This window comes from Phocoena phocoena, chromosome 9 (genome assembly GCF_963924675.1).
Source record: "Phocoena phocoena chromosome 9, mPhoPho1.1, whole genome shotgun sequence".
In the NCBI taxonomy this organism is placed as follows: domain Eukaryota; kingdom Metazoa; phylum Chordata; class Mammalia; order Artiodactyla; family Phocoenidae; genus Phocoena; species Phocoena phocoena.
The window spans coordinates 62,184,049-62,196,100 of record NC_089227.1 but is presented as its reverse complement, the minus strand read 5'-3'; the positions used below and the strand labels follow the sequence as shown (position 1 = coordinate 62,196,100).

The 12,052-nt window shown below is 35.7% G+C and overlaps 1 protein-coding gene across 6 annotated transcripts in view; it reads right to left on the bottom strand.

Moving 5' to 3' along the window:
- Positions 1-12,052, bottom strand: part of BBS9 (Bardet-Biedl syndrome 9) — a 477,322-nt gene that overhangs the window by 380,566 nt on the left and 84,704 nt on the right. For all 6 annotated transcript variants that reach the window (XM_065884413.1, XM_065884414.1, XM_065884415.1 and 3 more), the window contains exon 5: positions 5,730-5,904. In XM_065884413.1, coding sequence (XP_065740485.1) covers positions 5,730-5,904 — 175 coding nt within the window. The remainder of the gene's footprint in view (positions 1-5,729; positions 5,905-12,052) is intronic.

Genomic DNA, 12,052 nt, shown 5'->3' with positions numbered 1-12,052 from the left:
ATCAGAGACCTGAATAAATAAAGGCAATGCAGAATATCTAAACAAGTACTGAAATTTACACTGGTATTCAAATGTCATATACCAACTCTTTTTTTTTTTTTGCAGTACGCGGGCCTCTCACTGTTATGGCCTCTCCCGTTGTAGAGCACAGGCTCCGGATGCGCAGGCTCAGCGGCCATGGCTCATGGGCCTAGCCGCTCCGCAGCATGTGGGATCCTCCCGGACCGGGGCATGAACCCGTGTCCCCTGCATCGGCAGGCGGACTCTCAACCACTGCGCCACCAGGGAGGCCCATATACCAACTCTTAAAGCCTTCTATCTCAATCAGCAATACTTAATTCGTAAAAAGCCTCCAATTTCCAGTGAATGCAGAATGACTACGAATTAAGATCGATTTTGCAATGCATTCATGAAAATTACAGTTAATAAGAAAGCTTAATGTATATAAAGTTCATTCATTCAATAAACATATAGTAGGGATCTCATATAAGCATTAACAAGGGGGAAAACTACTACATGACCTATATCCACCAGGACCTTCCAAAGTAGTTGTGAAGATTCATATACAAACAAATAAGTGTAACTCAGAGTGCCCTGTGCTAATAGAAGGTATGCATATAAGTACCAAGGGAATATGATCGCAGGAACAGGTAATTGGGGTGGAGGAAATATATATGTTCTTGGTATCAGTTCAGGAGGAGAAAGCTAGGTTTTAAAAAATGAGTGAAAACTCATCATGCTGTTAAAGAGGTAAAAGGCATTATGGCAAAGCAAACAGCACATGCAAAGGCATGCAGCAGTAAAAGAGACATGAAAGGCCATGGCAGGAGTTTAGGAGAGATGCATGGCGGAGAGGAATGAGTCATGGGAAATGAGACAAAAAAGGGTAGGAGGCTGAAGATCTCGGCCTTGTAAAATCATGCTAAAAAATCCCGTAGGTAGCTGCAGCAAATATCTCAACACCATCTGAGACTGACCTTCAAAATCCCTAATTCTCCAAAAAATTAGACCTCATAGTCCAACCTCCAAATAAGATTGCTTTACTCTCTCTGGTTCATGGTAACAGAAATTAGTATGCACTAGTGACTAGAACATCAGTCCAGAGCTGGTCCTGCAAATGGATCTAACCTTCGGCAATTAATTACATAGGCCATTCATTTCCTGCAGACATCAACCTACCAGAGGATGATATGGATATTAATGAGATTGTTGCTATATCCAAAGATTTTGAGCTGTTTGAAGCTTCTTATATAACTAAAAAGAGTTATTATTTCATGTGAGGCATAAGTGAACCCCTAAAGTGGCCTCATTAACATCCAAACAGCAGGCACAGACACAGCCAAAACTGACTCCTGATTTCTAAATCCAGACCAATTCTCTTCCCAGAAGACAACTCAGAAGAGTATTTTATTACTAAACGTAACTGACAGTAAATTTAGATGATGACAAACTTACAACCGCATTTACTTTATGATTCTTCCTTAAATTCTCTTAACTGTGACCAATAATGTACATGGAAATCTGTTTCCAAAACCAAACAATTCCAAGCAGACTTGGAATTTCTGAAATAAAGAAAACACTTGGATTTTTTTTTCTTATCGCTCAAGTGTTCCGTGATATAAGCTAAAGAATAAAATTCCCTTGTTGGAACTGCTGAAAGAATAATCAGGTCCAATGTAAAAAGATTTAATGAAAGAGTGTCACATGTGTTTTTCAGAACAGAAAGGGCACTAATCACAGATACAGCAAGTCCAGGTGAACACTGGTACTTTTTGAACCAATAGCCACAAATGCTTAACAGGTCCTGTGGAGCACCAATGACAAACTCAACCATATAATTTAGTGTTCCTCTGTATCACATCGTAAAAACAGCAGCAAGTAACTAAAATATGGATTGAAGTGTCACCGAACACAAAAGTAAACCCTCCAAAATCATTTATTTTCAAATGAAAAATAGTTGTCACCTCAAAGTGTACCAGGAGATTTGGGAATTTTGATACTTAACCTGCAGAACTCTACTAGAATTGGAGGCTCTGGATACAGAGCATTACTACATTCATTCCAGCTATAGTTAAAGCATTCTTGATTATGCCTGGGAGAATCATTTTCATTGGAAGATGCCAATAACAAAATAGAAGGTTTCCTCATAAACTTTTCATTCCTTCATTAAGATCTTGTTAAACATCTACTTTCAGCAAGATACAATGCTAGGCACTTCAGGGGATACAAAATCCCTGCTATCAAGGAACATTTAGCCTAGTCAAGGAGAAAAACAAGAAATGTCATATCAGTGAAAGCATGAATAGTGCTTATGGAAAGCAGTGAAAAATTACTCTGTGAATTGAGAAGAAGGAGTTGTTACTGACAGCTGTGTCAGGCAAGATCTGAATGGGGAGCAGGGAGGCTTCCAGACCTAATTTTCATTCACAGAAAAGGAAGGAAGAGCATTTCAGACAGAGTACAGCATGAGCAAAAGAGGAGAGAGAAAGAGAGAAGCTCTGAATATATATGAATAACACCACATATTTCAGTTTGGCAAGAGCCTAAGGCTGGTGAACACAATCCTCTTTTTAAAATACTATCCATTAAATTCAACAAACAGATTTTAAAATACTGATTTAAAGACTATTGTCTACTTAACAATATATTAATATTAGGAGCCACTGTAGGGGTACAGGAGAAAGTGTATAGCAAACAGGGGAGAAAGATAAAACTCCTGGCAAGTATACTTCTTCCAGGAGCCTCCTTACATTCAACTCTTATTTAAAGGTATCACCTCTAGGCTTCTCAGTTTCCTGTGCACAGTCTGCCATAGCCAGTATCACAATGAACTGAATTAGCTGATTGACTTGCTACCCACTTGCTGGCATACTGCTGGAGGACAAGAGACAGGTCTTATCTGGCTTTGCATCTCCAGTACTTTGTACAGTGTGTGGCACAGAGAAGCCTCTTGAAAAATGTTTGCTGAATGAATGACTGAACCAATGAACTGAATTATTCCTTTAGTGAACAGGTATTTAAAACAGATTCTGCTTTCAGGAACCTGATAATGTAAGACATACTCTGGAACATTTTAGCACAATACAAAAAGCAAATATGATATTGGGCAAAAATCAGTGTGTTGGGCAATAATATATCTAGGAGGTTAAAAAAAGGAGGATATTTAAACCAGTTAATTTTAAAAGTCCCTTCCAAATCTGAAAGTTCACTTAACAGAGGTAAAATGGGACTGGAGCATAAAGAGCACTGAATGTCATATGAGAAGATTTAGATTTTTTAATGGACAACAAAAATTATTCTGGCTTAAAGAGGTGTTTTAAAAGAATAGCTATGAGAAAGGCCCTTCAAAGTCTACATTAGAGGTTAAAAACAAACAAACAAACAAACAGAAATCCAAGTGAAAAGATAAAGGTCTGAATGCCAGTGGGAATGGGAAGCAAGGGCTGAATAAGAGAAAAAAGAAAAAGGTAGAAAGGTCACGATTTACTGACTATATAATTCTGACAAGCAAAGGAAAGAAAAAGAGAATAAAAGATGATCCAAAGTTTGTACAAATGTGGCCAAGGGAATGGCCCAAAGCCCCTCCTCTACCAAAAAAAAAAAAAAAACCTCTCACTTCAAAAGGAAAACAACACTCAAAGTATGTCCTGAATTAGAATCACCTGGGGTGTGTATTTGTGATGATTTCTTGGTCTTTTCCCCAAACCTACTAAATCAAAATCTAAGGGGTTGGGGATTAAGAACGTGCAAATGTGCATTTCATAAAAGGATGCTCAGATGATCTTATGCACACTGAAGTTTGAGACTCATAGCCTTCTCTCGTTCCTATTTGAACATAATTGATCGGTTTTTAAAGTAATTAAACATCAATATCAAAAATGAATTATGTCTTAAAAGCCTTTTCTATTAACTGATTATATTTTTAACTGATTATAAATAGATTTAATGAAGGCTCCAAAAACCAAACTTACAGTTTTCCTGCTTTCTCCCATCCTAAATTACACCTGTGATTACCATTTAATCTATTAAAGTTGAAAGTATATATAAATACAACATACTACTCAATGTTATAAACCCTCTTGATTGTCATCATTTCACAATAATCACATATCCCATGCATTTTTACCATTTTAAAAGATCCACATAATAAATAAAGTGTGCACTTTTTTAGTCTTAGATGGAGATGAATTTAATAGATCAGTATGTTGGAGAATTACCACAGTTAAAACAGTATGAGTTTCTGTGAGATTAAACCTTCACATTAAGGAAACCTACACATTGTTTTCTCATCCAATCACTCCTAGAGTTATTACCAAATTAATTCCTATTCCCATATTTCAAAGAGTAAGTCATGGAATATTCACATCTTTTTTTTTCCCCTCCCCCCCTCACATCTTTGTATCATGACCCCAGTGTAACACTGCTAGTATCACCCTACTTGGCAAGAACTGGGTGGAAAGGTGAAAAGCAGATCTTCTCAATATTGCTTAAGTTTTGGCAGGATTGAATGAATTATACAGGTATTTTTCCCAGCTTCTCATAATAATTATGATATTTTATTTATTATCAGTAGCAATGCCACAACTCACTCATCTCCTTTGGACAAGCGCCATAGGAGTTGTAGGATGAATATGACATAATGATACACTACCTCCATCAGTTAACTTCTGCTTACTCACAAACATTTGCTTATTTTCAGAGTTTTAAATCCTCAATGCCTTAACAATAATTCTCAGAATGTAGATTGTCACTTATTAAGAGAAAACTACATTAACTTGCAATATACACAATAATAAAACTTGAAGGCAAAAATTTACATCTGTTGCCTGATGCCTTGGGAAAAATCATGTGGCCAAAAATAATACTGAAAGGCTATAATGAAGTGTTGCTTAGATGTTTAAAGTTCTAAATGCTGCCATCAGTAAGATAACAACAATAAAGTTACTTAAAATATTATAATTCTCCAAGTCTATTTCTTTTCCCAGAATGGATTTTTACTTTTTTTCCCATTCTCCCTTCCAATAAAAAACACAGCCTCCAAAAACTCAAAACCATAATTTGTATTGAAATTTAGCTGGTAGAGAAGAAAACGGTCTCTCTGAAACACAATTCACCAAAATCAATATGAATTTCTAGCAAAAAGTATAAGCTGTTTTCATAGGGTCATTTTCATACTTCACTTCTGTAAGCTGTTCTTTTAAAAACATTCATAAACACACTTGTATTTCTTGCCAGTATTCTTCCTATGTCATATACATTCTTTTTTTGTTGTAAAATCATTCTATATATGTATTTGTACCTGGCTTTTTTTCACTCAGTGTTTTATTATTTATAATTCAAGGAACAATCGCAATAATTATTGAGCATTTTCTATGGGGTGGTAACTTGACATACACTTAATTCTTTTAACAAATTTGTCGAAATAGATGTTATTACCTCCTTTACATTCAGGATAAGGACACTGACCATCAAACAGCTGTGAGTAGCAAAATCAGGACTCCAATCCAGGTGTGCCTCTCTCCAAATCCTTCCTCTCAATCTGTGCACTATACTGCCTTTCAAATGTTTTATGATATGTAAATGATATCCTCTAAGACACCACAATTACATTTTATCAGAGAAACCACTCTCTTTTTCATTTGCAATATTCAAGCTCTTTGTGGATAAGAAATTATCAGCAGCATACACATAAAAAACCATGATTCCAAAGATTCAAGATCCAAACTTACTTGTAACTTTCCACTTGTCGGCAGGATGAAACAGTAATGAAGGAATCTGTACGGGAACTGTAAGCAAGAGGGCCAGGTAAAAGAGAACCAGGGAGAAACCTCCCAAAAGCATAGCTCTCCTGCTCAAACACCATCAGCATTCCATCCATAGACTGGATACAAATTAAATCGCGACCTAAAGAAGAATTAGAGGAAATTAGGTAACTTATTCTTTTTATGAATGTAATGATTTTATCACTATTCACCACAAATATGTCAGTTAACTTTTTCCCCAAGGGACAAAATGGGCAATTTAAATTTTAAATCTCAAACTGATGAAGCTATAAGATTATTGTATATCACTATCTACACATTTCCCAATTTTTTCATTATTCATAATATGTCTATAGTTTTAAATACATTTATTTTCATTATTTGAGCTAAAATCCGTAGCTCAAGAGAATACCTGAGAACAATCATGACTCTGCAAGATATCATTTTTTCCAAAACCAGAAATATAAACGGTTCTACACGATGCCTTTTCTTCATAGTACGTCAGCCCCATACTTTCAAATGACTTAGACATCAGTCAAACACAGCAGACCAAATCCATAGACATGTATTAAGCACCAGTTTTATACAAATCACAGTGTTGAGCACTGTTGGGAGAGAAAATGACTAATACCGAATAACACTAGTCACTGATTGCCCTAAACTATCGATTGATTTTGAAGTGTCTTCTACTATTAGTCTGTAAACATTAACTACAAAATTCACAGTTCTTAAAATATACTGAGATGATGATAATGATGATGATTTCTATGGTACAGTATAGTATCCCTAATCTGAGAAAGATCTAGTGGCTATAACTTTTCATGTTCTGCTAGTGTGATTAGTGTATCCTATAATCTATTATATAGGGAAGAACGATGTCAAAGAAAAATTAAGCTACTCATTAAGAGAATAAACAAAAGGTCAATCTTCTAATTAATTTGTCATCTCTAACCCATACTTACCATATACAGTAAGTCGTGTAGTAACTATTCTATTTTACCTTGGATACCAGCGCCAACACAGTTAACCCTAAATTTTGAAATTTAAAGAATACTTTGCTCAAAAAGAAATTAAATTGCATAGAAATGGATGGTAGTCTTATTATTGTATCTGAGTATGGATATAAGGGCAATTTTTAAAAATGAAAATATGTTGACAAAGGAGTTTTTTTAAAAAGAAAACAAACTGAGACCTTTGGGGTGCTTGTTACTGCAACATACTCTATCTCATCTTAATTGATTCAATACATTTAACAACTTTAAATAGTCTCAGAGATGTTTCAGGTTGAATATTGTCTTAGCATATATTCACAAAATACACATCTGAACCACTCTGGGATCGCTAGAGAGAAAGGGATTGTTCATGTTAATGCTGTTTTGAAGAGTATCCCCTCAAAGCTCAAATTCTTTTATAAGGCATAGTAGGTTTTTCAGTCATTGTTTTAAGCTTTTTAAATCTATTCTTTATCTACTATGCTTATTAAAGTTTTCATAAAAAAAGATTTGAGTTTGTATGGATGCTGTATGTATATACTTGCTGTACGAGTGTATTCACAGAGATATATTCAGACAAAGAGTACCTCATCTATCCAGAATTTAACTATATAGCAATCCTCCTGTCTGTACCAAGCAAAAATGAAAAAGTATAAACATGCCTCTAAATAGTCAAAATAGATGCTGCAAAGTCTTTGTAATGAAAATCATGCAAACTTTTTACAGGTAGGATTCCCAGGTCTCACTCAGGGCATCGATTCTTATTTTAATTATGGTTCGAACAGTTGCAGTTCTCATAAACAAGTTACTGATATTCCAGGAGCTTCAGCCTCCTCGTTTATAAAATGAGTATATTTGCCTAAGAGCTCCAAAGTTAGAGATAAGATTTAATAGTCTCTAACACTGTGTAGCACACATAAAACACAAGAAATCATAGCATCATTATAATGGTTATCATTACCTGCTTCCCCAGCCCAGAGAAAAGAAAATAGCAAATTAGAAAAGGTATGTAAACACTGATAGCTGTGAGCAGTGACAGCTATGCCCCAACAAAAAAGAAGACAACAGGAAATCTATAAAATATATATCAAATAATTCAAAAAAGAATAACAGGGCTCAGCTTAGAAGCAATTACTAGCCCTATATATCTCAAAAAGAGAAATGTCATATTATAATGTACTAGTAGCTATTAAATGGATTTAATACAGTTCAGCATAGTTTAGTCATTTGCAAAAACAAACTTGTGGCCGAGATGCTAACGGCTCCCCCTAAGAGCCATTCTTTCTTTTGGTACTTGAATTATCACTAGACTCATGGCCATCCAGTTAGGATAAAGCCTGTATCTCCAGGCCTCTGTGACAGATACATCATATGAGTACTTTCTCACCAATGAGATGGGAGCAGGGTGATATGTGCAACACCCAGACTTACCCTTAAAAGGACTGAGTATGCACTCCCTTCCCCTCTTCCCAGCATGATGGTAGGGCTGGAACAGCTATCTTGGCCTCAAAGATAGAAGCCACATATTGAGAACAACAGAGCTGCCTACCAGTCCTGGACCACTTTATCTCCAGGTGGTTAAATCTGACAGAAACAAACATCTTCCTTAATTAAGTTTGGTCTTTATTAAAGCAATGAAACTTATATCTTAAATAACACAGAACTTATCTGAGCATAAAGATCCATCCAGCTTTACTGACTCTTAAAATTTAATTTCACTTGATTGGATCCTGATACCAAAAAACAATCAGATATAGAAGACATTGGGACAACTGGGGAAATTGGAATGTGACTGCATGCTAGATAACATTAGGAAATTATTTTTAATTTTCTTAAGTGTAATTATGGTATTGTGATTACATATGAGAATGTTCTTATCAGAAAATGTGTTCTGCAATAGTTATGAGTGAAGTGGCATAAGATCTGTAACTTACTTTCAAATGGTTCATCAAAAGAAAAAAAGTGTGTGTATACATGTATATACATTTACAACTGTTGACCCTAAATGGTGGAAAAATGGACATTCATGTTACTTGTTCTGATATTTAAATTTTTTCACAATAAAAATGTAAACAAATAAAGTGTTCAAATATATTCCTTTAGTATACAAATGCACTTTTTTAACCACCAAGGAGGGAACTGAGCACTAGTAAATTGAGCAGGACTTAGGAGGAGAGCAATAAATCTAATCTTAATAAGTTAAGAATCAGAGACAGAAGAAATCCAATCAATGAAACACATGCAATGACCTTGACCTATGGGGGAGGATATTACTGTAACCAAAATATATTCTCTGTATTATTAAAGAACGTGAGGTCAAGGCATGTATACTTCCAAGCAGAAGTACAATAAAATTTGAGTTCATTTCAATATGTTGAATGTCTCTGAACGACAAATCTTCCAGTCTCCCGAAGAACTTAAAGAAGTCGTCCTCAAAGTGTGGTTCCCAGACCACCAGCATCAGCATTGTCTAGGAAATTCTTAGAAATGCAAATCCTAGGGTCTCACTCTATACCTATGGAATCAGAAACTATGATGATAGGGCCCAAGTCTAGGTTTTAACAAGCCCTAGAGGCTATAGGATGCATGCTAAAGTTTGAGAACTACTGCTTTCACATGGTATGACAAAGAGCTAGAGCTTGAAGAAAACCTGAGCCCCAGAGAACACTTGGCTCCTTAGCATGATATATGAAGTCTTATTTCCTGAAACTCTAGCAATATAGGGGAGATATAACCCCACATGGGCTGCCTCTAGAGTCAGATAATCTGAGTTTGAGTCCAGTTCAACCAATTATTAGCAGTGAATTTGGGCTCAAGTTTCCTTATCTGCAAGATGGTGTACCTAACTTAGTTAGCTGTTGTGAGAATTAAATTAAGTAATGTACGGAAACTAGATCCAGCAGGTGTTAAATACTGCATCACATTATTATTTTATAATTATTTTCTAAGTCTCATACTAAATGTTGTATTGATATTTAACTACTTGCTGTTTCCCACATACATTGTAATGGTGCATACTTCCTTGCTTTTGCTTATGTTATTTCCTTTCCAAAAAACTTCTTACACTTTTCTTCCCCTGGGATAGTGAACATTTGCTGGATGCCTCCTGGTCATCCATTGCCCTCTCCTCCCATCTTTAGCCATGAGGCTTGAATGAGACTGACTTCATTCTAAGCTTGAGAGTAGGTAGGCCCTGACTTATATAAACTAATTAGTATCCCACTAGTCACAGTGATTAGTTAAGGGATGGTTATAATTTACAGCCAATGAAAGAAACTAAATCCCTAAACTGAGCTGAAACTAAAGAAAAACTTACTCTTCCCCCTGGGGAGTAATATGTGAGGAGGATAAGGTCTGGAATCACAGAAGCCTTTAGGCTTTTACAAGGGTGTAGTTAAGAGGGCCATGGAAGACACTGTTTAAGCCAGTGCATCAAGCCGCACTTGGAGCCAAACCTATCCATGGACTTTATAGGCAATAAAGTCTCATAAATATTGAAGCTGAGTTGGCTCTCTGTCCCTGAATCAAGTGCATCAACCCATTTGTCCTCTGAGAGACATCAAAGACTGAAGCTCATGTCTTCCCAGAAATCTTCTCTTTCCCTTCAATTACCCTCCATCTGTGATCCCACAGAGCCCCATCCTTACCGTCATCTTACAACTAATCACTGATTGAAATTATCTGTTTTTGTGTCTCTCATTATCCCTAGCTTAAACTCAACGGCAAGAAGGTATATCTTATTCATCTCTGTAAATCCAACAATTAGAAAATGCCTGGCACATAGGAGATACATTAATAAATGTCTGTTGAACTGAAGTAAGCTAGGCAAAATACTTTATTCATCTGCAGCTCAGATTGGCTGAGACTTTATTATATGCAATTCACATACTGCATTTTAAGTACATGAAAAATGCTTTATTTATTACAATCCTAGCCACTGACGATTAGAAAAATGTAGGGATCAATCCAAAACATTACTCAAAAATAAATAAATAAATCCTTCAAATCACTGTATTGGAAGCCACTTCAGAATACATACCAAAGGCTCCCCTTACTGATAATGAGAACAGAAAGAACAGTCCAGAGAAGCCATGAAAGTTTTGTAGTTCTAATAGAACAGAGCCAACAGGAAGATTTCATAAAAGCGATGGGATTCCAGGAGCTATTTAAATGACCTAGCCATGAACCATACTCACAGAGTCTTTACCACATCCTCAGTATTATATTAGGAGCTGTAAGAAATATAGAACAGCAAATAACTACTACTGCCACTGACTGAGCACCTGTTATATTCCCGCCTTTGTGCTAAACACTTATGTAGCATATAGCTATAATCTTTAATAACAATAGTTCCATTTTACACATGAGAAGACTGAAACCCACAGAGCTTAAATAATTTGTCTAATGTCAAAGAATTAAAAAATGACAGCTAGTACTCAAGTCAGAATCTGACTCCATTTTACTGCCTGGGATCCATTTTTTTTAAATAACGTAAGTTAACATATAACATCTAAATGATGTGAAACTGACTAAGCACTATAGAAAATCAAAGAGCCTCATTACAGTGAACTTCCTGGGAAAGGTTTCATGGTAGAGGTAGGATGTATCCTACCTCTCAGTTGAGAAGGATACCTAGACTGAGAAGGATAAGTAGAATGAAAAGAGATCAAAGGTAAAAGCAGAGGAAATTTCTGCAAGAGAAAAAGAACATATTAGAAAAAGATACAGAGGCAGTTAGATTTGATCCAATACAATGGATCAAGTTCTACCAACTTGAGGGTATGAAATGTAAAAGCAACAGATCGAAAAGATGACAATAGCTAAGTGATGTTCCCTCAAAAATTATGCCTAAATAATACAGGGGAAAAAATATCTTTTAAAGTTGAAATAACTAGGAAGGGTGGAGATTTCATCAGAATTTAAAATCTGGATGTTTATCTCATTAATCATAACCATGATGACAGAAAAATAAGCATTGTGATTTGAAATACTATTTGAAAGATCTAGGAACAAACTGACAAAGGACCTACCAAAATCATTTTGAAAGAACTTTGGAAATCAGTATTTTTCATTTTCAAAGGCAATGAAAAACTTTTGTGCCTGTGGGGATGGGTGGGTGGAGGCAAGAAAGTTCCATTATGGCAGCCTCATGAGATGAATATTTATTAAGAAGTGTGTCTCATTTCCTGGTGTTAACATATCATATAGACAAAGCTTTAACGTGATGCATAAATTGGTAATCAATTACATGTTGAACTGACTGCTAGATTAACACTTTTCTTTACTAAATTATAGTCT